We start from the raw sequence: 27,991 nt of genomic DNA, 5'->3' as shown, positions 1-27,991 counted from the left end.
CTTTTAGCCTCGGGCGCGGGGGAGGCTCGGCAGACCTGCTGACTGGGAACCGATATGGCAGCGACTTTGGGGAGCGGGGAGCGCTGGACGGAAGGTACCAGGTCCTGGCCGGAGGGTGGGACAGGGCAGGATCTCGGAGAAATCAAGGATGGGACTCCTGCTGGCACCAGAAAGGGCTGAGATCCTGGGCCTGAGATGAAGGACAGAGGCCTATGAGAAGATGCTGGGCCTGAGTGGGGTTCCTGGTGAGGTAGGAGACTGTCCAGGACAGGGGACCGGGATATGGAATCCCGGAGCGTTGGTTCAAGCTGAGGACCCGGCTCGGTACCCACAGTCACCTGTGACGACTTGTTGCCTCCGGCCCCCAGCCCCGCCCAGGGCCTGCAGCTATCAGGCCCCGCCCGCACCAGGGTGGGCGGGGTAACGCGGTCTCCCGCAGCTTGCTTACCCTGCCCTTATCCTCACCTCCAAACTGGGCTGCTTGATCCTAGACCTGGGTTTCGTCTTGTCTGTGCATCCAGCACTGGGACGGATAGGCCAGCCCATTCCATCCTACAGTCAGGCAAAGAGGACTGAACCAAGGCCTATTATATATTCTGCATTATGGATTTGACAGACATGGTCCCTGAGCCCACAGAACTCTCAGTCTACTGGGAGAGTTTGACAGGTAAACAGTTACAAAAGAAGGCCAAAATGTCCTGGGCTACACAGCAAGGTCGTAGATTTTGGGGGGCATACTGTTAAGGCACTCAACACGACCTGGGTTTCAGAGGAGGCCTCATGAAGAAAGCATTACATATGATGACATGAAGGATGCGCTGAAGCTAGCCAGACCTACTTAGAGAAAAGTTTTGCAGGCAGAAGGAACAGCATGTGCTAAGGCCCAGAGAAAACAAGGCATTGCTGATCTGAAGGGAGATTGTTGTGGTAGAACGAAGAGTACAGAGGAGCTTGTGGTGAGATTTGAAGCTAAAGAGACAGGCTGGGCCCATGAGAAGAGATCTGGACATGGAGCAATGGGTAGTCACTAAGATGTTAAGCAGGAGAAAAGGGTTCTTTGTCTTACCCAGATCCTCTAGACAGGACATGAGCATTCTGCCTTCTTTGACTATATTGCTATGGCCCTCTTCACACTCTGCAGGCATTATGATTAATTAAATCCTCTCCCTTTAAACAGTAACCTCTTTGTGGTCAGGAGTAGGTGTTACCCATTCACCTCCTTGATCTATCTAGCCAAATGTCTTGTACGTATTAGCTCTATAACCGTTTAAACATTGAACTTATCTCTACTTTAAATCTTAGTGGTGGAAAACATTGCAACGAAAAATAATATGTTATGAACAATTCTCTTCTGACCATGAACCACAGAGAAATAGACTTCCCCAGTGCTGCCCTAAATCCAAGGTATTGGGCAGATGCCTCTGGAGTGCCTTTACTGGCCCTGAATCAAGATTATTTGCTGGCTGATGCCTATAGGGATGATGGACATTTTAATGCTTCATGTTTCTGACATTAAAAGTTTTTCAGGATTGCTTCTATATTTTCTGTATTGTTTTCCCAAGGAAGATGTTTCTTCTGCTTTGTATGGATTTGGATCTGTAAAAGTCAGTATGACACCACTAACCTGGTCCTCAAACATTCACTGGCCTACAGGCAGCCTCCCAGATAGCTAAGGCCAGTAACAAAGTTGATTTGCAGGTCAGAGTGAACCCTCATGGAGATGCTGTTGTTTTGCAGCTTACATTGATGCAATCAGAAGAAACAAATACCCAGAAGACAGACCTCCTGAAAGTCATGACCCCTGTGGTTGCTGTAACTGCATGAAGGGACAGAAGGAAAAGAAGTCTGAGAATGAATGGAATCAGACCCGACAGGGTGAGGGGAACTCCACTTATACAGAGGAGCAACTTCTTGGAGTACAAAGGTGAGCCTGTGGTGGGATTAAATGAGTGATTTTATGTAGAGTGCCTAGCACAGATGATCTGTTCTGTAAGTATTGACTGCTATTATTATTATTATCATTGAAGCACAATAACATCTTGGCCTCAGAGGCAAAGTTAGGTAGAAGTAGAATGTTAGGCTATAATCTGAAGTAACTGCCCTGCTTCTACTCTAAGAGAATCAGGGAAAACCATGTTGACATAACAGGCATCTGTACAACATCCTACTCAACAACAGCAGGATGTACAATCTTCTCAAGTATACATGGAAGATTATCTAGAGTAGACCATATGTTAGGCTATAAAACAGTCTTAATAAATTAAAAAGATTAAAATAAAACACTGTATGTTCTTCAAAATTGACAACAGAAGGAACTTTGGGTAATTCATAAATATGTGAAAATTAAACAACATATTCCTAAATAACAAATAGGTCACAGAAGAAGTCACAAGTCACACAAGAAGTCACAGAAAATACTTTGAGATGATTGAAAATGAAAACACAATGTACCAAAACATAGGATACAGCTAAAGCAATACTTAAGAGGAAATTTATAGCTATAAATGTTTATTTTTCTAAAATCTCAAATCAATAATTAAAAAAAGAAGAACAAACTAAATTCAAACAAACAGAAGGAAATAATACAGAGTGAAAATAAATAAAGGACAGCAAAACAATAGAGATCAACGAAACCAAAAGTTATTGGTTATCAACAAAACTGACAAACTTTTAGCTAGACTGACCAAGCCATAAAAGGGAGAAGACTCAGATAACTAAAATCAGAAGTGAAAGAGGGGATATCACTACCAATCTTACATAATCATTAAGATAATAATCAAATAATAAGATAATAATTATAAGATAAGATATAAGAAGTGAAATAGGGGATATCACTACCAATCTTACATAATAAGATAATAAAAAAATAGTGATTATGTAAGAGGATACTGTGAACAATTATATGCCAACAAATTAGAGAACTTAAATGGATAAATTCAGTTTCCCACAAATAAAAGCCCAGGCACCGATGACTTAACTGGTGAATTCTACCAGATGTCTGAAGAAGAATTAACTAATCTTTCATTAACTATTATAGAAAATACCAAAGAAGGGAACACTTTCCAAGTCATTCTATGAAACTAGTATTACCCTATAAACAAAAACAGATGAAAGCATCACAAGATGGGTACAGATTTATGCAACATATAAAATATATAAAAAGGATTATATATCTTGACCAAGTGAGATTTATCCTAGGAGTACAAGGTTGTTTAACACATGAAAATAAAATAATGTAATACACCATATTAATAGAATGAAAGACAAAAGTCATATGATCGTTTCAATAGGTGTAGAAAAAGCATTTGACAAAATCCAATACTCTCATGATAACAAAATTCAGTACACTAGGAATAGAAAGGAACTTCCTCAACCAGATAAAGGTCATCTACAAAAAATCCACAGCTAACATCATACTTAATGATGAATAATTTGATGCTCTCCAAGATCAGAAACAGGACAGGAACAAGACAAGTACATTCACTCTAGATATTAATATTCAACATTGTGCTGGAGGTTCAAGCCAGGGCAATTAGGCAAGAAAAATAAGAAGCCAACCAGATTGGAAAAAAGAAGTAAAACTGTATTCACATATGTTATGATCTAGTATAGAAAATTTTAAGGAATATGCACACACAAACTATTAGAACTAATAAATGACTTCAGCAAAGATCAATATACAAAAATCATTAATTTTCTTTTTTTCACTTAGTAAACATATATTTATAGATATAAAATTTCAGAATTCTAATCAAGAAATATAGCTTCTCAGGGGATCTGTTAGGATCTATGTTCTTATTGCACATGGCTCAGCCCATCTAGGGATGTCTACTGAAACCAGAGGATCGGGGTGATGGGGGCAAAGCACTGGGGTCAGCCCAAGCAGGTCGCTCTCATCCATATCCAATTCTGAGCATCACTCTGGGCTAGGGTGGCCACTTCATCATAGGGCAGGACTTTATTTATAAAGCCATATTTGGCATGTCTTAACCAAGCTTCCTTTCCCAGCAAGAATCCTATTTGTTGGGGAACTTTTAAAAGAGAGCCAAGAGAAGCTCCTGGAGGGTAGTGACCCCCTCCTGGCTGGCAGTTTGGGGTACTAAGACTTCGGGGGATGGCTGGCTCAATGACACATCTACCACCAGAGAAAAATTTGGGAAAAACAGTAATTCCAAAAGGTTCAGTATAAACTGTGGAAATGAATAAAACCTCGCTCCCTTCCCCTGGCAGTAACTGCTATTTTGAGAAAAACTCTCTTTTGAAAGTGATGATCAGAAACTCTTGTGGTTCGTCCTTTGTCCAACATGCAAGAAAAGGTCAGGTGGCGTCATGACCATGGAGGGTAGAGACAGAGGTGCCCACGGTCATGGATTTTCTTTAGGAGCCAGCGGCTGCCACAGGGTCCTGAGAACCACCTGGTTGACTCTTCGAGGAAAAGCCTTCTGGAGTCTTTGATATATAACTTAGGAAAACCAGTAGCAACAATGGGTCTATGCCCTGGGGCACCTATAAGGGAAAACTTGCATAGAGAAATCATTATTTTTCTATACACTAGCAATGAACAATCTGAAAATGAAAACAGGTTCATTTATAACAGCATCAAAAAGAATAAATGTAAGATTGTACATTGAAAACTACAAACTTCATTAAAAGAAATTAAAGAAACTCTAAATAAACGGGAAGTTTGCCTGTGTTTATGAATTGAAAGGCTTAGTATTGTTTCAGTTCAGTCACTCAGTCATGTTCAACTCTACCACCCCATGGACTGAAGCATACCAGGCTTCCCTGTCTATCACCAGCTCCTGGAGCTTGCTCAAACTCATGTCCATTGAGTTGGTGATGCCATCCAACCATCTCATCCTCTGTCTTCCCCTTTTCCTCCTGCCTTTGATCTTTCCCAGCATCAGGGTCTTCACATCAGGTGGCCAAAGTATTGGAGCTTCAGCTTCAGCATTAGTCCTTCCAATGAATATTCAGGACTGATTTCCTTTAGGATTGAGTGTTTTGATCTCCTTGCAGTCCAAGGGACTCTCAAGAGTCTTCTCCAACACCACAATTCAAAAGCATCAATTCTTTGGAGGTCAGCTTTCTTTATGGTCCAACTCTCACATCCATACATGACTTATGGAAAAAACATAGCTTTGACTATATGAACCTTTGTTGGTAAAGTAATATCTCTGCTTTTTAATATGCTGCCTAGGTTGGTCATAGCTTTTCTTCCAAGGAGCAAGCGTCTTATAATTTCATGGCTGCAGTCACCAACTGCAGTGATTTTGGAGCCCAAAAAGATAAATCTCTCTCTGTTTCCATTGTTTCCCCATCTATTTGCCATGAAGTGATAGGACTGGATGCTATGATCTTAGTTTTCTGAATGTTGAGTTTTAAGCCACTTTTTTCAGTCTCCTCTCACTTTTGTCAAGACGTTCTTTAGTTCTTCACTTTCTGCCATAAGGATGTTGTCATCTGCGTATCTGAGGTTATTGATATTTTTCCCAGCAATCTTAATATTGATAATATTCCTCAGATTGATCCACAGATTCAATACAATCCCTATTAAATTCCCAGTTACCTTTTTTTGCAGAAATTGACAATCTGATCCTGAAATTCATATGAAAACGCAAAGAACCTAGAGTAACCAAGTGTTAGTCACTCAGTCGTGTCCAACTCTTTGTGACCCCCATGCACTGTAGCCCTCCAAGCTTCTCTGTCCATGGGATTATCCAGGCAAGAATACTGGAGTGGGTAGCCATTCCCTTCTCCAAGGAATCTTCCCAACCCAGGGATTGAACCTGTGTCTCCTGCATTGCAAGCAGATTCTTTACCATCTGAGCCACCAGGGAAGCCAAAACAGTCTTGGAAAAAAAGTGCAAAGTTGGAAGACTCATACTTCCCAATTTCAAAACCTACTGCAAAGATTCAGAATAAAGATAGTGTGCACTAGCATAGGATAGGCATTTAGATCAATGAAATAGAATTGATACTCCTGAGATAAACCCTTATATTTATGATTAATTGGTTTTTGACAAGAGTGCCAAGACAATTTAATGGGGGAAAGACTAGTCTTCTTGTTGGGATAACTGAATATCCACATGCAAAAAATGAACTTGGACTCCTTCCTCACACAAATTAAAAAATTAATTCTAAGACCCAACACCTAAATATAAGAGCTAAAACTATAAAACTCGTAGAAGAAAACATAAATGTAAACCTTTGTGACATTAGATTAGGGAGTGATTTTGTGTTGACAACCAAAGTACACGTTAGAAAATATAGGCAAATTGGACTTCGTCAAAATTAAAAATTTTGTACTTCAAAAGATACCATCAAGAAGGTGAAAAATCAACCCACAAAATAGGAGAAAATATCTTCAAATTATATATCTGACAAGGGACAGATGGAAAGAGAAAGAGAGAGGCAGAAGACTATTTGCCATGGAATCAGGAATTGGAAACTAGGGTGGGGAATCCATAGGATCCCCACAAGCAGCTATTGGGGAAGGGCCCCGACTGACATTCCAGACCCTGCATTAATAGTCCCAACTGTGTTACTAACTTATTATGAACTCTTCAGCAACGCTCTGAGCCTCTGCCTGCTCAACTGAGTTGTGTGATAGAAAAAACTGGAGGTACTTTAAATGCCCATCAGTAGGGAATGTACATGCATGCATGTTCAGTCGCTCAGTTGTGTCTGACTCTTTGCAACCCTGTGGATTGTTGCCCATCAGGCTCCTCAGTCCATGGGATTTTTCTAGGCAAGAACACTGGATTAGGGTGCCATTTCCTCCTCAAGGGGATCTTCCTGACCCGGGGATCAGATCCAAGTCTCCTGCATTGACAGGTGGATTCTTTACTACTGAACCACCTGGGAACCCATACATCCATAACAGTGCAAGAATATGCAACTCTTTAGAAGAATGCAGTAGATTTTTTTTTTTTTAAGTATAGTTGATTTACAATGTTGTGTTAGTTTCTAGTGTGCAGCTAAGTATTGTGTTATATAAAACTGAATATATATATGTTCTTTTTCAGATTCTTTTCTATTATAGATTATTATAAGATACTGAGTACAGTTCCTTGTGCTATATATATATAATATGACCTTATTGATTATTTTATATAAAGTAGTATTTATCTGTTAATCCCCAAGTCCTAATCTGTCCCCTTCCTTCCCACTCCCCCACCCCTGCTTTTCCCTCAGTTCAGTTCAGTCGCTCAATCGTGTCTGACTCTTGGCGACCTCATGGACTGCAGCACACCAGGCCTACCTGTCCATCACCAACTCCCGGAGTTTACCCAAACTCTGTGTCCATTGAGTTGGTGATGCCATCCAACCATCTCATCCTCTATCATCCCCTTCTTCTCCTGCCTTCAGTCTTTCCCAGCATCAGGGTCTTGAGTCAGTTCTTTGCATCAGGTGGCCGAAGTATTAGAGTTTCAGCTTCAGCATCAGCCCTTGCAATGAACACTCAGGACTGATCTCCTTTAGGGTGGACTGGTTGTATCTCCTTGTAGTCCAAGAGACTCTCAAAAGTCTCCTCCAACACCACAGTTCAAAAGCATCAATTCTTCAGTGCTCAGCTTTCTTTATAGTCCAACTCTCACATCCATACATGACCACTGGGAAAACCATAGCCTTGACTAGACGGGCCTTGATGATGCTGCGAAAGTACTGCACTCAATATGCCAGCAAATTTGGAAAACTCAGCAGTGGCCCCAGGACTGGAAAAGGTAGTTTTCATTCTAATCCCAAGAAAGGCAATGCCAAAGAATGCTCAAACTACCGCACAATTGCACTCATCTCACACGCTAGTAAAGTAATGCTCAAAATTCTCCAAGCCAGGCTTCAACCGTACGTGAACCATGAACTTCCAGATGTTCAAGATGGTTTTAGAAAAGGCAGAGGAACCAGGGATCAAATCCAACATCCGCTGGATCATCGAAAAAGCAAGAGAGTTCCAGAAAAACATCTACTTCTGCTGTATTGACTATGCCAAAGCCTTTGACTATGTGGATCACAACAAACTGGAAAATTCTTCAAGAGATGGGAATACCAGACCACCTGAGCTGCCTCTTGAGAAATCTGTATGCAGGTCAGGAAGCAACAGTTAGAACTGGTCATGGAACAATAGACTGGTTCCAAATCAGGAAAGGAGTATGTCAAGGCTATATATTGTCAGCCTGCTTATTTAACTTATATGTAGAGTGCATCATGAGAAATACCGGACTGGATGAAGCGCAAACTGGAATCAAGATTGCCGGGAGAAATATCAATAACTTCAGATATGCAGATGACACCACCCTTATGGCAGAAAGTGAGGAAGAACTAAAGAGCCTCTTGATGAAAGTGAAAGAGGGAAAAAAAAAAGAAAGTGAAAGAGGAGAGTGAAAAAGTTGGCTTAAAGCTCAACATTCAGAAAACAAAGATCATGGCATCCGGTCCCATCACTTCATGGCAAATAGATCTGGAAACAGTGGCAGACTTTATTTTGGGGGGCTCCAAAATCATTGCAGATGGTGACTACAGCCATGAGATTAAAAGATGCTTACTCCTTGGAAGGAAAGTTATGGCCAACTTAGACAGCTTTCTCCTCTGGTAACCATAAATTTGTTCTCTCTGTCAGTGAGTCTGTATCTGTTTTGTAAATCAGCTCATTTGTGTCGTCTTTATATAATCCACATACAAGTGATATCATATGATATTTGTCTTTGTCTGACTTACCTCACCTAGTATGATAATCTCTAGGTCCATCCTTGTTGCTACAAATGGCATTTCATTCTTTTTTATGGCTGAGTAATATTCCACTATATATGTGTGTGTGTGTGTGTGTGTGTGTGTGTGTGTGTGTGTGTGTATACATATACATATACATATATATACACCACATCTTTTTTATCCATTCATCTGGCTGTTGTAAAGAGTGCTGCTGTGAACACTGGAGTGCATGTATCTTTTCAAATTAGAGTTTTCATTTTTTCCGGATGTATGTCCAGGATCATATGGTCTATTTTTAGTTTTTTTAAGGAACCACCATACTGTTCTCCATAGTGGCTGCACCAATTTATTTCCCTCCCAAGAATGTAGGAGGGTTTCCTTTTTTCCACACCCACTCAAGCATTTGTATTTCGTAGACTTTTTGATGATGGCCATTCTGACCAATGTGAGGTGATAGATACCTCATTGTAGTTTTGATTCGCATTTCTCTAGTAATTAGCAATGTTGAGATCTTTTTGTGTGCCTGTTGGCCATCTGTAGAATGTGGTAGATTTTTAACAATAGCCAATATTTACATCATGTCAGATGCTATCAAGCATTTTAATGAACACTTAATTTAATTATAACAGCTCGGTGAAATATAGGTATAATTATTAGCCCATTTCAAAAGATAACACAATTCACAAAGTTAAGTCCACAGCAAAGTCAGATGCCAACCAAGGCATTTTGACTTCAGAGTTCATGCTGTAGTCCATCCATTCTCCAAGGCGTGGTTTGGGAATCCCAAGACCATTTTGGAGAGGGTCTGCAAGTTTTAAACTACCTTTGTGAACTTCCCTGGTGATCCAGTGGTTAAAATTCTTTGCTTCCAGTGCAGGTTTGACCACTGATCAGGAAAGTTCCACATGCTGCTTGGTGCAGCCCCCCCCAAAAAAAGACACAATATTTTCATAATAATACAAACACATATTTGCCTTTTTCACTTGAGAGGCTATGTAGCATCCAATTATATCTTTTTATAAGAGTATAAAAGACTTTTTATATCAAAAAGTTCAGAACTGCTGCTCTGGTGGTATAAACTATTATCCCTGTACTTCTCATCTCTGTAAGTTACTGGTCAATCCCCAAGACAAATTGTTGTTTTAAAAAAAGATGTAGAAGGGTGATTATAATATGCTTACATTTAGGTATTAATAAGAAAAAGAAAAAAGAAAGAAATGGGGCTGTTTCTATACATGTGCTGTCTCTATACATAGGAATCAGAGAAAACTTTTTTTTTTGGCCGTGCTATGCATCTTGTAGGATCTCAGTTCCCTGGTCAGGGGTTGAACCTGGGTTACGACAGTGAAAGCTCAGAATCCTAACTACTAGGTTACCAAGGAAATCCCCACAGAAAACTTCTAACTGTGGTTATTCTTAGCATAGGAGATTGGGGGACAGAAAATAGGGAAGCAGGAAGTTGTTTCACTGTATATAGTTTAGTATTTTGGATATTTTTCTCCTACCATCAGTTCAGTTCAGTTGCTCAGTCATGTCCAACTTTTTGCAACCCCATGGACTTCAGCATGCCAGGCTTCCCTGTCCATCACCAACTCTCAGAGCTTGCTCAAACTCTTGTCCAAGTCGGTGATGCCATCCAACCATCTCATCCTCTGTCTTCCCCTTCTCCTTCTGCCTTCAATCTTTCCCAGCATCTGGGTCTTTTCCAATGAATCTGTTCTTTGCATCAGGTGGCCAAATTATTGGAGTTTCAGCTTCAGTGTCAGTCCTTCCAATGAATATTCAGGATTGATTTCCTTTAGGATTGATTGCTTTGATATCCTTGCAGTCCAAGGGACTCTCAAGAGTCTTCTCCAACACCACAGTTCAAAAGCATCAATTCTTCAGCACTCAGCTTTCTTTATAGTCCAACTCTCACATCCATATATGACTTCTGGAAATACCGTAGCTTTGACTAGACAGACTTTTGTTGGCAAAGTGATGTCTCTGCTTTTTTTTTAATTTATTTTTTTATGAAGGATAATTGCTTTACAGAATTTTGTTGTTTCTGCTTTTTAATATGCTGTCTAGGTTGATCATAACTTTTCTTCCAAGGAGGAAACATCTTTTAATTTCATGGCTACTGTCACCATTTGCAGTGATTTTGGAGCCCCCCAAAATAAAGTCTGCCACTGTTTCCATTGTTTCCCTATCAATTTGCCATGAAGTGATGGGACCGGATCCCATTATCTTAGTTTTCTGAATGTTGAGTTTTAAGCCAACTTTTTCACTCTCCTCTTTCACTTTCATCAAGAGGCTCTTTAGTTCTTCTTCACTTTCTGCCATAAGGGTTACTGATATTTCTCCGGGCAAGCTTGATTCCAGCTTGTGCTTCATGCAGTCTGGAATTTTGCATGATACACTCTGCATATAAGTTAAATAAACAGGGTGACAATATACAACCTTGACGTACTCCTTTCCCAATCTGGAACCAGTCTGTTGTTCCATGTCCAGTTCTAACTGCTGCTTCTTGACCTGCATACAGATTTCTCAGGAGATAGGTAAGGTGCCTTTATAATTTTTTAAAACAAAGTATAAAAAGATAGCCATAAAAAAAAGGGTACATTAAAAAAAATGGTTAGGGTATTTCTCCTCCCTTTGCTGTCCTGTGGTTCAACTTTGAGGACCTTAGATTGGGCCTTAATATAAGGATTAGTATAGTTATTCTACCCATTTACAGGGATATAGAAAAAATAAAATATTAGATGTAAAAATACTTTGAAAGGAATTAGGCTCTCTCTGGGAGGAGAACGTTGTTAGTGAATTGAATGATTCATTAATGTGTTCACCAGTTTTCTTTCTTTCTTTCTGGTTTGGGGCTCACATATTGGAAAGAGGATTGATTTACTATTTTGCAGTTAATTGTACAAAAGGGACTTTTGTAGGCATACCAAAAAAAGTTTCTGATTTGTGTTTTTAGGATCAAGAAATGCAGAAATTACTATGAAATTCTGGGAGTTTCACGAGATGCTAGTGATGAAGAGCTTAAGAAAGCTTACCGAAAACTTGCCCTGAAATTTCATCCTGACAAGAACTGTGCTCCTGGAGCAACAGATGCTTTCAAAGGTCTGATCCTAAACTAATGCTTAATTATGCCCTCCTTGTGATGTTTGGTCACAACAAGTTGTTTCCAGCCTCCCTTGTAATTGTTTTCTAAGACCACAAGCAGGGTCTTGTTTTTCTCTGCCACACCTCTTAGATAGTGATTATTAGCATAGCTCTGTCCTTAATTTCTGACCTTAATTGCTTTTGGAAAAAACAAAATACTTGGTTTCTCTGTAACACCTTAGAGAACCTTTTATTCTTTGATTCAGCAAATATTTATTGAAGATCTATGTGCCAGGTGCCACCGTAAGTAAAACTGATATGATTCCTCTTGTGGAACTTAAAGGTTGGTAGCCACTTGCAAGTAGGGCCTAGACAGCATTTCAAAACTTCTTTGACCATGAAACTCTGTTCATGAAACCTCCATTATAAACATGTGGTTAGTATAAAAAGGCTTTATAAGACTTTGTAAAGAGCAAAAACATAGTTATAGATCAAAGGTTTTTCCATTGATTTCTGTGATACTTTCAGAAACATATTCTTAAAAAATGTTTTGGATCCAATACATAAATAAAATTTTACTTAAGAGCTTCACCCTGAGGAATGTCATTGATTCAGGAAAGGATTATCAGTGAATGCTAAAACCATTGGGTAATAGGTTGTTGTTGAATAGAAGATTCACATAATGTCAAAGTATCACCCCACAGAATACTTACTGATTTTGTTGTTATTTAGTTGCTAAATCATGCCCGACTCTTTTGTGACCCCATGGACTATAGCCCGCCGGGCTCCTCCGTCCATGGGATTTCCCAGGCAAGAATACTGGAATGGGTTGCCATTTCCTTCTCCAAGGGATCTTCCCAACCCAGGGATCAAACCCCAGTCTGCTACATTGGCAGGTAGATTCTTTACCACTGAGCCACTTGGGAAGCCCAGATTGCACAGGGAAAATTTTCTAAGTAGTGGAGATATCTAGCTGTTACTACTTTAAGCAAGTGATCTAATTTATCATCACCATTACTAGAACAATTTAACATTACATGTTGTAATACTAATACCAGAATGTTTGACCTGAATCTAATAAAGAGGAAACAATAAAAATATGGAACATTCTACAAAGAACACTGAACTACTCTTCAAAAAATTCATTAAAATAAAAGCAAAAAAGGTGGGGAGACTGTTCCAGATGAAAAGAAACTAAAGAGATGTGAAACCGAAGGCAGTACATTAACCCTGAATGGATTTACTGGGTGATAATGAATTGGTGTTCATTTTCTTAACTGTGATATGATATTTTGATCATGTAGGAGAGTATCTTTCTTCTTCAGAGGTGTATGCTGAAATATATAGGAGTGAAGTGTCATAATATCTTCGGCCTACTTCCAAGTGATTCAGCAAGAAAAAATGAATACATATTATATATATGCATGTATGTGTACAGCATTGAGAAAAGCAAAGTGGTAAAATGCTAATATTGATGAATAAGGGCAAAGGTGTTTATTGTACTATTTTTTTCAACTTTTCTGGAGATTTGAATTTTTCAAAAGGAAAAGTAGGGACTTTTCTGGTGGTTCAGTGGCTAAGACTCAGTGCTTGCAATGCAGGAGACCCAGGTTCGATCCCTGGTTGGGGAACTGGATCCCACGTGCTGCAACTAAAAGATTAAAGATCCCTAATGCCCCAACTAAGATGTGGCACAGCCAAATAAATAAATGTTTGTAAAAAAGAAAAAGTAAAAAATGATAGATCTGAGACTTTTTTTTTAAGTCCGTACTTACCTTAGAGGACAAGCTACTTTTGTTGAGTGCCTTTGTGAATCTCATTCTCCCCAGAGTTTCTATAAGGAAACAGATAAACCACATTCTCCTCATACCTTCATGTAGGGTACACCACAGACTAATGCCATTTCTCTAAGAAATCTGCCAGATTTCAAGAGATGTGAATGTTTAAACAACTCTGTTAGGTTTTTCTGTTTGTTTTTTTTCTGCTTAACTGTTTTATTGCTATAAATAATTAATTCAGTTCCCTGACTAGAAGAATCACAAGGAAATGCTCTTTCTGACTATGTTTCTGATAGTGTTGACTGAATTAAAGGTAGGCAGGTGGGAATGACTTAAAAGATTTTTTTTAAGATTTCTTTGATTGGTGATTCTTTGATTGGTGGTACTGACTGAATGTTTAAATGAAATTGGACAAAGTTTGCACATTTGCGCACAGGGAGGGGAAGTGATGGTATGCTTATGTAGTCTATTCAGACTTTGATCCCTCACTGAGGCACTGGACATACTTTGTTTTTTTTTTTTTAAAGCCACGATGATTGGCTTGTGGGATCTTATTTCCCCGACCAGGGAATGAACCTGGACCCTTGGCAGTGGAAGCACAGGTTCTAACCACCGGACGACCAGGGAATTCCCTGGAGATACATTTCCTAATTTCTAAAGACTATGTTTAAAAGTTAAGCTGAGATAAGACTGATGACTGAGGACTTTGCTTTTAACCAAGTAGGAGGATTTTTATTTATTATTTTATTCAGGAGACTTGTTTATGTGACTTCATGTTAGAATACCATTACTTATGTATAAACTGTTTCTGACCATAAACTATTGCTCTCAAATAAAATAACACATTTTTTGTAAGGGAGAACAGTACTTCTAAGTTTATCTTGACTCCAGTGTTGTTTCAGGCTTATCAAACTAGATCTTGGGAAGATTTCAAAGGCAAGCACTTCGGTGAACTTTCCAGGCCCAAGCACCTCTCCTTGGGTCACTGTGAAGTTGTCCAGCACCAACTCTTCACTGTTACTGTGGGCTCTTCACTGCTACTACTGTGATTACCCTCAGCTGCAACAAAGACTGTGTACTCTGGTGCTTTTTGTTTTTGTTGCAGCAATAGGAAATGCCTTTGCAGTCCTGAGCAATCCTGACAAGAGACTCCGCTATGATGAATATGGAGATGAACAGGTGACTTTCACTGCCCCTCGAGCCAGACCTTATAATTATTACAGGGACTTTGAAACCGACATCACTCCAGAAGAGCTATTCAATGTCTTCTTTGGAGGACATTTTCCTACAGGTTAGTATCCCCAATTTTTTCATTTAAAAAGTCTTAGGGACGTCCCTGGTCCAGTGGTTCAGTGGTCCAGTGGTTAAGACTGCACTTCTACTGCAGGGGGCTCAGGTTTGATCCCTGGTCGATGAGCTAAGATCCCATATGCCACGTGGCGTGGCCGAAAACAGTCATATATATTTTCAGGATCTGAATAGACAGGCCATGGTATGGTGGAAACAACAAGACTTTGGAATCAGATAAGCTGAAGTTGAAGTCGTCTCCTACCTCCAACTATGCATGATTTTTACTTAGTCCATCTGATCTAGTTTCCTTACCAATAAATGGGGCTGATAATACCAACCTCACAGGGCTGCTGTAAGGATTGGATATTTTTTAAGTGTTTTATAAATTTGAAATAAAATTCCTATAATTATTGTAAACTAGCACTTATATAAAGGTAAAGGTTAGGAAAATACCCCCAGAGAGTTGGAAGTTGGGTTAATTAAATGCCTTGGAAGTAAATTGAATTTTGTGGAGTTGCTATTAAAGATGCTAGTGATATAATCTGATATTGGGCAAGAAGGCAGATAAGAGCATGTCAGACAGGATTCATGGTCCAAGTGCTGTTTCTTTCTCTGCCTCTCGGGTTTCTCTCACTCACTAGTTAAAAAGGACTATTTAAATAAGGGTGAGAGTGCTAAGCATGTCCCATTTTCAGCTGGTTCACTTGATACACCTACTGTCTTATTTTTCTACTGGGTAAAATGGGACAACACCCTACCCTCAAAGAGCCTAGTTGGAAGCACGGACTTTGGAAAAGGCAAGGAAGAGGTGTGTGCCATATTGTGTGCTAAGTATTTTTCTTTCTTTTCCAGGAAATATTCATATGTTTTCAAATGTGACAGATGACACCCACTATTACCGCCGGCGGCACCGACATGAGAGAATGCAGACACGGAAGGAAGAGGAAGAGGATAAGCCTCAGGTACCTGGGGAGGACAGGACAACAGCTGCCCATAAACACTCGTACTGAAACTGACCTTTATGGAGTAAGATCAGGTTTTTGAAGTTCAGCTTGTGATATGTGCTAAAGCGTGCTTTAGGAAAGCAGAAGCATGGTAAGAAGAGCTGGATAACTGGCCCAAATAGGCCAGAATGGTACCCCCTCCCCCACCCATTCTTTGGTGACTGTCCCGGGAAATTTGTTCCCCTATGGGGCTGTCTTGAAAAAGATTTTCTTGACTGCAGAGAATTAGGGACCCCCTTTATAATATTCAGTACTAAAGGGGGTTTAAATTAAGGGATTGAGGGAGTCTCATGAAGCTCAAGGGCAGGAAGCATGCTGGGCCTTGTGACAGATGGGAACCAGGAACTGGGGTGCTGTCAGGCATCACGCAGCTGTGCTCTCCGTGACTCTTGGGGCCAGACTGTCTCCAGTTTTCCTGACTCTCTGCATCTGCTTTGTTCTCTCTAAGAAGCCTGGCTTTTCTACTTCCCCTTGCAAGTGTCCAGTCTACAGTGCCTCTGAGTATGTGTCCTTTCAAGTGACTGCCTAGCAGTGAATGGTGATGAATCTCAAGCCCAGATTCTTAGGAGGGAGAATGTGATCATCCCTGCTATGGTTAGATGTCTGCCAGATGTCCCCCAGTCTGCTCAGCTGAGGCTAAGACAACAGAGCTGCATGATAACATGACCTCGTGAGGGTCACAGGCTGGGCAGACTAACGCACAGGTGTCTGCTGCATTGGTCTTGGAAAAGGAGGCTGCAGGATTACTGAGTGTCAGTCCAGGTTGTGGGTGGGCCCCCTTCAGCCTTTTCAGCAGACAGAATGGAGCTGTTTGGTACTTCTCAGCAGAAAATACAACCTTCTCAGAAAAACTTTGGGCAATGTGCAATGTACTGGTAATGCATATTTTCTTTGGGAAAACTGCTATTTTCAGTAAGCTTTATATTTATGAACAGCACTTACACCAAATATTTTTTCTTTTTCAGACTACATATTCTGCATTTATTCAGTTACTTCCAGTTCTGGTGATTGTGATCATATCTGTGATTACTCAGCTGCTAGCTGCTAATCCCCCATATAGTCTATTCTATAAATCGTAAGTCAAATACTTACAAATCTTTCTTAACAACAAGCTGGTACATTACCAACATTTCATGTCACCTTTTGTTGTAGAAAACACTGGTTTTGTGTTTAAAGGGACAGCTGGATAGTATTAATGCAGAGACTCAAAATTACTTCAGGCAGTTTCTCATGCACTCAGGACCTGGATTGTTTTGTTCTACAGCGACATCATCTGGTCAACTGCGGAACAGCAACAACTGGTTTCTGAGGGATTGACTAACTCCAGGTTCAGATTAAATCTTTAACATTCCATGTTAGAAGTTAGAGTTCCATGTTAGAGTTAGAAAGGACCTTAATGAGCTTGTGAAAGTATCGCTGCACCCCTGTGAATCTGAGAACATAGTAACTAAGATCTAGTGATTATGTCCAATTTAAGAAACTACAAGAATAAGACTTTTATTCATAAGACTGTACAGTCAAACCATACTATCTCATTTCTTTGCTTTTGCTAAAAATATAGAAATCATTATGAAGTTTGTATTGCATGAAAAATATGAGCTCTGATAGGAATTTTTAAATTTCTTCGATAAAGTATTTCAGTTAAATCAGTTCTCAAAGTTTGATCCCTAAACCAAGCATCCCTAGACCAAGCATCCCTAGATCAAGCATTAAATGGCAACATGTTATAAGTGCAAACTCTTAGACCTTACTCTGTATCTATTGAATCAGAAACTCTAGAGGTGAGAACCAGCAATATGAGTTTTAGCAAGCCTTCCAAATAAGTCTGGTCCATACTAAATTTGAGAATCACTGGTTTGTTGTTTTTTTTTAATTAATAATGGGAAATGAGCCTTTATTCATGATTACAGTTTAGTAGACAAACACCTTTCAAATGTGGACTCTGTCGTCAGTACCTAAGAGGAAGAGCTCATGTTGGTGATCACTATAGCCTTAAGGCTATCATTCTAGATCGGTATCTTCATTTTACAGAGAGGCAAGCTGAGACTCAGAGAGAGGTTATTGCTATCAGGTCACGCTGGCCTGAGTCCCTCTAATTTCCTGACTTCCCATATTTCTCCATATGTTAACGGCTACATCCTTTCTCATCAGGCCAGTGAGGCAGGCAGGAACCTGCCCTCAGCTTTCCAGAGAGAGGCAAGAGCAGTCATGGCCTGAGCTCTTAGACATCCAGCAAGATCCATGAGTGAAGAGATCAAAAGAAAAGCTAGGAAAAGGTCAAATATAACTCCTTTAAGATAGACTGTTCAGTGTGAACAAAGTCAGCTTGGATTTGCATATTACCATCACATTGTTTTAACTGGAATTTGAGCTCCCTTCTATACTTTCTTATGGTTAGACTTTAGTTAACCCATGACCTGTTAAAGTTTCTGAACACTAGAGACTTGGATATCACTAAGAGTTAGCCTGGAGGTATAATTGAAATCTTGTTTCAGTTTTTTTGCAGTTCTCATCTAACAGCTATGTGTGAAGTACTTTTTATCATGTCCTAAAAATTGGAACTAAGTTAGTATAAGCTGTCTAGTTATTTGTGAATAGTTTACAATAGCAGTCATTTCATTCAACCTACATTTACCAGTAGCCACTCTGTGCTAGCTGCCATGCCAGGTCCTGCAGAATATATAAATTGCTTTTTAAGCATTCAGCATTCTACTTTTAACAGAGAAAACAATCTAAGAGAGGTGAATCCAGGTAGCTGGACCTTCATGTTCATAGCAACAATGTTTATGGTAGCCAAGACATGGAAAAAGCCCCCCCCCCCCAACACACACACACACACACACACGCGCGCGCGCATATATACACACAGAGGAATATTATTCAGCCCTAAAAAATGAAAATTCTAGCATTTCTGACTACATTGAGGGACTCTGAAGGCATTATGCTAAACAAAGTAAGTCAGAGAAAGACAAATACTGTATGATCTCACTTATATGTGGAATCTAAAAAAAAAACTCAGAAAAGGAGATCAAATTTCTGGTTACCAAAGATGGAGGAGAGAGGGAGGGGGAATTGAAGGAAGATGGTCAAAGGTACAAACTAATAGTTGTAAGATAAATATTAGTAAATATGATGTATGTCACATACAATCCAGTGTTATAGTGGTTAACACTGCTGTATGATAGGAAATGATAGAAAAGTTAAAGAGACTAAATAGTAAGAGTTCTCATCACAAGGAAAAATTTTTTCCTTTATTCTTGTCTTTTTTTTTAATCTTCTTTATTTTCTTTTTATTGTATCTATATGAAAAGACAGATGTTAGTGGATTACCTATTAGACATGTTAGACATTGTGGTAATCATTTCACAATATATGTAAACCCATCATGATGTATGTCTTAAATTTAAAGAGAGAGAAAGAGGGAGAAAGAAGAGAGGGTGATGACTCATTTAAGAGAATAAAGTAAATATGCTGAGACTGAATCCACTTGAGACATGCTCATAAGAGTAGCGACAGTGACGACATTGCACTTACTGCTTTGCTTGGGAAATAATAAATGTTGATGTGTTAGAAATGGTATCTGCATCTATGAAAAGGTAAGTGTGATGATGATGTCAGCAAGGCCAGTGCTAAGAGTGATACTTCCAAATATAACAAGCAAACCTGAGCCTCTCCTTGTTTTAGGACCTTGGGCCACACCATTTCTAGAGAAACCCAGAACCTACAGGTGCCTTACTTCGTGGATAAAAACTTTGACAAGGCCTACAGAGGTGCATCTCTGCGTGATCTGGAGAAGACAATAGAGAAGGATTACATTGATTACATCCAGACCAGTTGTTGGAAGGAGAAACAACAAAGTAAGATGCTCTAAAAGGGGCTTTAGCTGGTGCCACCCTGAGGTATCCCCAGCATACTGATCTCTCCTCTCTTTCTGAGCTACTCATGTTTATCTGAACAAGGACAGGACAGAGGCCCATTCAGGATATTAGAAATATTATAATAAAAAGGGAAGTTTATTGACAGGATACATGTGGCCAGGGCTTGAAATCTTTAGGGACTTAGGCAGTACTAGTTGCCTGTCTGTCTGTCTCTGAGTTGCTATATCTGTCTGCCTATCTGCCTTCTGTCCTTTCTTTTACCAACTGCTTTCCTATGTTTTTTCAAGCTCTCCTCCTTCACAGCCTTGATTTGCCCTAGTTTATTTTGGTTGCCACCCTCTTATTCGTTCCCCCAACTCACCCAACCCCACCATTCATTGGCCTCTTTCTACTTCACAAGCTTCCTCTTTAAGTAGCTTGCTGCTTTGGTCCATTGTTTCCTAATTCCACATTTCCCAGAGGGAAACCTGATCCAGCCTAACCAAAGTTTGATAGGTTGTTGTTATTGAGTCTGGTGCCCCTTCTCTTCCCCTCCAATCAGCTGTGGCCACACAGAACAAAAGTGACTCTCTCATTGGAGCAGGCCTTCCACACTGTTTCCCTGTCTGGAGACAGCAAGGGTGATGGTGTTGGCTTACGATTTGGCTTATGACTCCAGTGAGCATTCATGGAGAGTGCTGTAACAAGGCAGCCCTGCCTCAGCCAACAGGCTCCTTTTCATCCCACTTGAATTCCCCCTGCACACACACACACACACACACACACACACACACACACACACACACACACACACACACACGTAATTGTATCTTATAAAACTTGGCTTTGGCTAATTTTTAAAAAGTAAACTAACTCATTTTTAAAAACCTATCACTGGGTAATATTAAACATCTAACAGTGTCTGATAAATTTAGATCCTCAGTCACAGTGCTACTAAGCGCTTGCTGACCCATCTGCACCCCAACCCCACCCCAAGTTAATCTTTCCTTCCTCTGTGTGTTTAAAGCCCTTCACTCATCCTACTGAGACAGTACCACCCTCACAGTTAGTGTTCTCTAGGTACATGACAGTCTCCCTGCTGGACTCTGGGCTCTCTGAGGTCAAGAACCATGTCTTACTAATTTTGTGTCCCAAGCCCTTGGCACAGTCTTTGCTTCAGAACAGATGCTCAACAAACGTCTTTTGAAGAGAGGATTCTCAGGACTGGAAAAAGTGAAACTGCTGAGAACTAGGGATCACTGAGCAGGGCTAGTGTCCTAACCCTAGCCCTCAGGAACCTTGTATCCACTGTCTACTCCTGTAGAGTGGAGCCCACCTGACCTCTCGGTGCCTTAAGAGCATGGTGGGCATTGACTTGAATGTAAGGGGGAATTCAGCATGAGGAGGCCATTCCTTTTTTTATTGAAAAAACAAAAAACTAGAGGTCTGGAAGTAACCCTATCCTATTGTTAAACTAGGCTTTTCTAGTTTCAAAAACCAGGAAATAATTTTAGAGCAAGATAGAGGCCTTAGACTTAAAGGCATTATAATTGATCACCTGATCCAAATCAGGTGAGGTGAGGGTCAGTGTATGTCCTGAGTCTCCATTGTTTTAGGCCCTAAGAGGGTTTTGAATTTGTTGCTTTATGCAAGAAATTGCTGAAAATATATATTTCTTAAACCCTCCCCCTCCACACACCAGCTAGAACTATGCAAAGAGCTCATGGTTAAGATTTCCTGGTGGCTCAGATGGTAAAGACTCTGCCTGCAATTCAGGAGACCCGGTTTCGATCCCTGGGTCAGGAAGATCCCCTGGAGAAGGAAATGGCAACCCACTCCAGTAGTCTTGCCAGGAGAATCCCATGGACAGAAGAGCCTGGCAGGCTACATTCTATGGGGTCACAAAGAATTTGACACAACTCAGCGACTAACACTTTCATGGAAAGGATTACACCTAAGGTGGCTTCTAGCCTTGCGTCCCCATCCTCGTGAGGCCTGCTTCCAGGGCTTTGGCACCCTTCAGGTATAATCAAGTGGGTGAGCATGACACGTGTACCCACGAGTTCCAAACTGGGGGTTATCAGCACACACCCCTTAAAAATCTATTTCTGGCATTTAAGGATGGTGGCTGTCCGGAGCCTCCACACAACCCAAGTGCCATTTGAGAACAGGCAGCATCTGCCCTCCGGATCCAGCAGCAAGTGCAGCCAACATGGTTAAATTTAGCACATGGATGGAGGTTGTAAAAATAAACCTGCTTGAGAACAAAGTTCAGTCTTGGCAACATACCGAATGGAAACTGCTTTTAGCAAAGTTTAGCCATTGTCTTTTTAAATCTTTTGTTAATTTCTTTGCTCTGCTCTTCCTTAGAATGCTTCATCAGAGTGAATTTCTATGAGTACTCCTTTACTGTAAACACTGATCGCCCTGTCTACTCCTTCACGGCTGCATCTAGATAATAAAGCCAATGCCAGGGGAGGTGGCCATGGCCCTGGGCTGGAACAGACCAAAATAAAAGGCAGGACTGCCTCCTGACCTAGCTGAGTGGGACTGGGACCCCAGCCCTGCCTGGCAGAGGAGAACTTTCCATGCTCTGGAGCAGGATAGCAGAGAGGGCAGAAGCTTAGACTTTGAAATGGGGATAAAATGAACTTCCTCCCAAAGAGGCTGTATGGATTATAGAAGATGACATGAGTATAACACTTAGCATAGTGTCTAGCATATAGTAAGTGCTTGGATCCTAACAAAATCCAGACCTTGCTTGGCCTTGCTCAACTGGATGTAGCTCTGTCTCGCAGGGCTGGATCTTGAGGGTGGTTGGGATCTGTCAGGACTCCCATCTGGGCTTTTGGGCAGAGTATTTTGGGAGAGGAGGCTCTGGGACTTGCTTCTCTTGGCATTTGCCCAAGTTGGTTTACTCTGAAGGCTTCAATGCTCTGTTCTATTACACTGGCATTCAGGGCAAGGAAAACATTATGCAGAGAAATAAAAACATGTTCCCTTGATTCTGCCTCTGCCAAAGATTTTGTTTTTCCTTAGAAGGTACTGAATATTAATAGAACTTGTCAAAAGTAACATATTCATTGAGTTGAGCTTTTGTTCATTGAAGTACAAAAGGATTCAGTGGCTATCTGGAGAGAAGTTTTCCAACCATGATCATGGGGGTGTGGGCCATGGTTCCTTGAAACACTGTCCTTGTGCAGGGTCATTCCTCTGGAGCAGGGTTCTCAACCTTTGAAGCATGTTTTGAGAAAGCATTCATATATGTGCACGTATGTTCTCTTTCATCAGCTTATTACAGTGGTTGTCAGTGTAGAAAATAGAATCACTAGCTGTTAATGTTTTCTGGAATGAGATTTCAGGCAATGAGACATTTGGATAAGGTCAGTAACAAAAAAACCTAAGGAAATCATTTCAAGGAAAAGCTGAGCCACAGAATCTGCTCTATATACTGGTGCAGCTGTGACTCTAGAGGACCACAGAGCCCTCTTGAACAGGTTTCCCACATGCCGAAGCAGCCAGACAAATGGAGTCAGTGCCCAGCTCTGGGTGGAACAAGGCAACAAGGGCTCTCGTTTAGGTGCAGCCGATGATCCTCCATGAAGCCGCATCACCCCGAGGATGCCCATGCCAAGGCAAGCTCTGGCTGGCACGCAATGCAGGCCCCACACGACGGGGTGAAAGCACATTGTTCTGGAGCCTAGGAGACTCGCTGCTTGCCAAGCAACTGCTGGGCCAGGGCCCGGGCTCTGAGCCCCTATTGTAGAGGGTGGGTTTTCATGCATCCCCACCCCTCGCCCTAAAGTCCTGCACTTAATCTGCACTTTGGGTCTTACTTGGTGTAAATGGAATCACTGTGAGCAGAAATGCCAATATTTTGTGTTGACAGAGACTTATTCAGAAACCAATGCGCATTTTTCTCCCTGGCTAAGTCCTGTTTCCAGTCAGTTTGCTGATTAATCAGACAGGTGCCTCTCTTTCACCAAGAAAAACAAAATCTGTCAGCAAGATGATTAAGAATGAATAGGCATATTTAAGAATGATTAAAATAGCATTTTTCACAAGTATGGGCCTTTAAACACTGAGTAGCTGTCTGCTGTTGAAGCTACACAGGCCCTCCAAGCATGCCTTCCTGTTAATACACAACACGCCTTTGGAGGTTCTCTTCAGGCATTCCTTCCTCAGAGTGTCTCTGAAACTATACAAAAGAATAAAAAAGAGAGGTAGCCAAACCACTGCTGAGTCCGGGAGGACAGCAGAGATTATATTCTGGTTAAAAATAGAATGACCTTCTCCACTATGAGGAGAAAATAAAATACATTTTGTCAAGGAGATAGAGGTCACCGGATCCAGATGATTTCACTTTCAAAAGAGCCCAGCTGCCTTTGCCCTTTGAGTTAGGGGCCCCCCATGTGGTGAGGGCATGAAGGACGCAGCCGGCAGCCTGGGTACCTAGAGCAGGCCCCCAGAGGAGGGCTCTGTGTCAGTCAGCGCGTGAGTTATGCTCCAGAGACTCGGGAAGGGTGAAGCAGCTGCCTTTGTTTCAGATGACAGGAACAGGCGATCGGACTCCATTCTCTCCCAACTGCCATCTGAATACCATTCATAGGAAAGCCTTGAAACAGAGTCTCCTCTTACTGCACACGTGCAGGTTTCCTAAGTCTGGTGCCAAATGTTCTATTGATAAGAACTAAGTCCAGTGCTTTTGTAATGGAGCACAGATACTGTCGGACTCCAGGATCACAGGTGTCCCTTAATCCTCAGCACCTGGTGTGGTATAGCTTCCTGATACATGTTTCTCGAGTAAATGAGTTTTTTTTCTTTAACTTAATTGAAAGAAAAAGCATTAAATAAAGTAAAAGGAGCTCTGCTTCCAGAAGTATTGAAGTGAAACAAAGGAGCTCAACTCTCTTGATGAATTGGTTACCTCTTTTATCTTTCAGAGTCGGAGTTGACCAATTTGGCAGGATTATACAGAGATGAACGATTGAAACAGAAAGCAGAATCACTGAAACTTGAAAACTGTGAAAAACTTTCCAAACTTATTGGCCTACGCAGAGGTGGCTGAGAGGCTGATAGTTGTACGCAGGCTCGGGGTTTTGCTACATGTTACTGTTTATGTTCCTAATTCCATTTTATAATACAAAATTAGGAAATGACGAACATTTCACAATTTGCTAACTTTGTTTGGTGGGCAGAGTTGGAGGCGCTTCAGCATGGAACCAGACTTGTCATCACAGAATCCTTCCTGGGGGTTGGCTTCAGGAACAAGGGGCAAGTCATCTAAATTCATGGCCAAGCATTAGATCCAGCCCCCTGCGCCGTACCTACCTGCCTCTAGGAATGTAGTTCAGGGCATCCCAGAGCAGATTCATATTTTCTTCCTTCTTCAGTGAAGTCTTAATACCCAGTCATTCCTAGGTTTAGCCAAAGCAGCTTAATATTGGTTGTTTACAATGTGCAACGAGAATTATACCTCTCCTTTTGTTAAAGTCATCTCCCCACCAGATGCAGTTGTTTTGACAACTCAGCTTTCCATTTTCAAAGGGGACCGCAGAGAAACGCAAACTGTTGTCCACAGTTTTCCATTTGCCTAATCTATATTCAGTTACTGGCGTTAGCAAACTACCTGATTTTAGTTTCTTTTACTTTCTTAACCCTCTCTCTTACAGAGGGCCCAGAAATTAAGACTTATTGAGTAAACAGTTCAATGGACACACAGAAACAGGGGCCAGGGGTAAAGGTAAAATGCAAGGCTGAGTCTCAGCTGTTCAGTACAGTTTCCCTAGTCCATCATAGAACCCATGTTGTCATTTTTCCTTGCAGCATCACACTTGAGCTGAGTCCCTATACCCCATAGAGGTACAGTGGTCAGACTTAAGAGGAGACATTCCCATCTAGCCAGGCTGCTCAGATCTAGAGATAGAGAGGAAAGACCCTTAGTCTGTGACTTTGGGGCCTGGCGGGATCTGGCGTTGGCCCAGCAGTCACTTTGTTTAACCCAGTGACCTGTGGTTGTGATAGGAGATGCTTTTTTCACGTAGTCAGTGTCTGTTAAGTGCCTGGTACGGATGAGAACATCGGCCCAAAGAGGCTACATGGTTGACCTGGGTCACACAACTGGTTATGGCAGAGCTAGATGGTAGGCTGATTATCAAGTATAAAGTGAGTGCACATCCTCCTTGCTCAGGTGATTCTAGCCATATTGGTAAAAGCAGAAGCTTTCCCAAGGATGCCCCTCCCGCACCACCTCCCAGCCTGGGACCTGGTATCCTTTCTATGGCAATCCTGCATCCACTCAGCACACCTCACTACATCACTTACCATACCAAACAAAAAGAGGCAACTCTTCCCACTGGTGACAAGAAAGAGGGAAACCGTCTCATGGACTGTGTGGTTCTGGGACTTCCTGTGGAGGTGAGCTATAGGATTAAGCTATGCAGATTCTATCATGAATCTGAACCTAGAAGGATCAGTAGGTGACTGTAGTCAACACTCCATGTTTTTTTCAGGATGGAAGAAAAGTTCCTGTTGCAAGGAAAGTCTACATTAAAACTCATTTACAAAGTAGAATTTCTCCTTTCAGTGGCAGAGCCATGATTTAAGCAGACATATTTAGTATGGGTCCACCTGGGGGCATCCCACAGGGTCAGGAGATGAGTGCAGAGGTTAAGAGTGGGACTTTGGTGGCTGGTAGGAGACACCTGCTCAGTTCCAGGGAGGGAGAGCAGCTCCAGAGATGGCCAAATTTTTGTCACCCGACTAGGTCTGCCTTCCTGGGTTTGGGGGGACTTCCTTGTTCCCCTTGGAGTGACTGAAAGGATTTACATGATAAAATGTGCCTGTGAGCCAGATGGGCTGTAGAAAGTTGTTTTCCTATACATACAAAAATCAAAGCTCTACTCTCCCCAACTCCAACCTCTGCTAGAAAATGGGCCATAATTAAACTGACTTGACAGGTTAAAAGTCCCTGTTCTAGGTGCCCATGAATAGTATAGACACACATTTTATGGATTTCATGGCAGAGTTGAGTTATCTGTGATGATACTCAATAGAGGCAATACTAACTCACTTCATTAGATGTCAAGTCTGTTGTCTGTTTTTATAGCACTGATAGTACCGTTTTATTTATTATCTAATAGACGACAACACTCACATCTGGTTTTCCTCAAGGGGATGGTATGTGCTTTGGATTGAAGGATAGTTTAATCTATTTGGTACTGTCCAGAATATTGTTAAACTGTAATTTTCTGGGTTGCATTTTTAGATGGGTTGTTTGCATGGTGGTAAAATAAGCATTTTCCTCTTGCCTACATCATTTGGAAGGTTTTATCATATATAAATTTTCTAGTTATGGCTTATTCTTGCTGTCAGAACTTGGCATGCAGCTCTCGACTATTTTTATGAGCATGAAAGCAGACTGGAGACGGGGCTAAGAAGTAGGGCTTGAGGCTCAAGCAGAAACTGAAGCTCTCAAAAGAATGGAAGTGCCTTCTGCAGTGCATGATCAAAAGTGAGGAGGGTAGGATAAAAACCCTTCTCATTACAAAGGGCACCACAATTTGAAGGGATCTGTGTCCCCAGATTAGCAACCCTGGGGTTCATCTGCTAAAACTACAAGGCTTCTGAACTTCCTTGATCGGCTCCAGGGCTCACAGTTTGGGAGAAGTGACCAGTAAGAAAACACCATTGCTGTTCTTTCTGTTGGAAACTTAGAAATTATGCTACTCCAAACCCCACGTGGAATCCAGCAGCCTGGCCAAGCTATGTGTTACTCTCATTTACATCCTCACACTCAGGACTGGCTTTGTGAGGAGACACTGTTGGGATTCCAGAGCTTTCTGTCATGAATGGCCACACATGCGAGTTCATTGTCTGCATGCATTGTTTCTCACAGGAGCTAGCACTTACTTAGTATTTATTTTTTATTCATTTAAGGTGTAAGCTTAGTGTCCTAATATATTTTTGGAAAGGACCAACTTACTCTACATCTTATTTTTTGAGCCTGCATTGTTGATACCTCGTGCAGTGACCACCAAGAAACTATATACCTATGTGTTAGATATTGATTACATCATTTGCATCACATTGAGTATTTGTAATTAAAGATATGAATGTTCTGTGACTAAAACCAGGTTTGACACAGATGGAATCAGCTTATGGTGGAGTGAGAATCCTGAAAAATCTGGTCACCTGATTCACAGCATCTGGACTGAGTGTATTTTAACAGAGAAAGAAATTAAATGATTTTATATTAAAAGAA

The 27,991-nt window shown here is 41.1% G+C and overlaps 1 protein-coding gene across 1 annotated transcript; it reads left to right on the top strand.

Moving 5' to 3' along the window:
• DNAJC18 (DnaJ heat shock protein family (Hsp40) member C18) lies at positions 1–27,991 on the top strand. The gene is made up of 8 exons (XM_065918674.1): positions 1–94; positions 1,738–1,924; positions 11,672–11,817; positions 14,683–14,868; positions 15,720–15,829; positions 16,837–16,946; positions 19,556–19,728; positions 24,672–27,991. The coding sequence occupies exons 1-8, from the start codon at positions 55–57 to the stop codon at positions 24,794–24,796; spliced, it is 1,077 nt and encodes a 358-aa protein (XP_065774746.1). The 5' UTR covers positions 1–54; the 3' UTR covers positions 24,797–27,991.

Source organism: Muntiacus reevesi, chromosome 1 (assembly GCF_963930625.1).
Source record: "Muntiacus reevesi chromosome 1, mMunRee1.1, whole genome shotgun sequence".
Classification (NCBI taxonomy): Eukaryota; Metazoa; Chordata; class Mammalia; order Artiodactyla; family Cervidae; genus Muntiacus; species Muntiacus reevesi.
This window is presented reverse-complemented; position numbering and strand designations above follow the sequence as displayed.

Coding starts and splice junctions, on each gene's coding strand:
- DNAJC18 (XM_065918674.1), top strand. CDS start 55: ATGGCAGCGACTTTGGGGAGCGGGGAGCGCTGGACGGAAG. Junction 11,818..14,682: donor AGCAACAGATGCTTTCAAAG/GTCTGATCCTAA, acceptor TTTTTGTTGCAG/CAATAGGAAATGCCTTTGCA. Junction 15,830..16,836: donor AGGAAGAGGATAAGCCTCAG/GTACCTGGGGAG, acceptor TTTCTTTTTCAG/ACTACATATTCTGCATTTAT.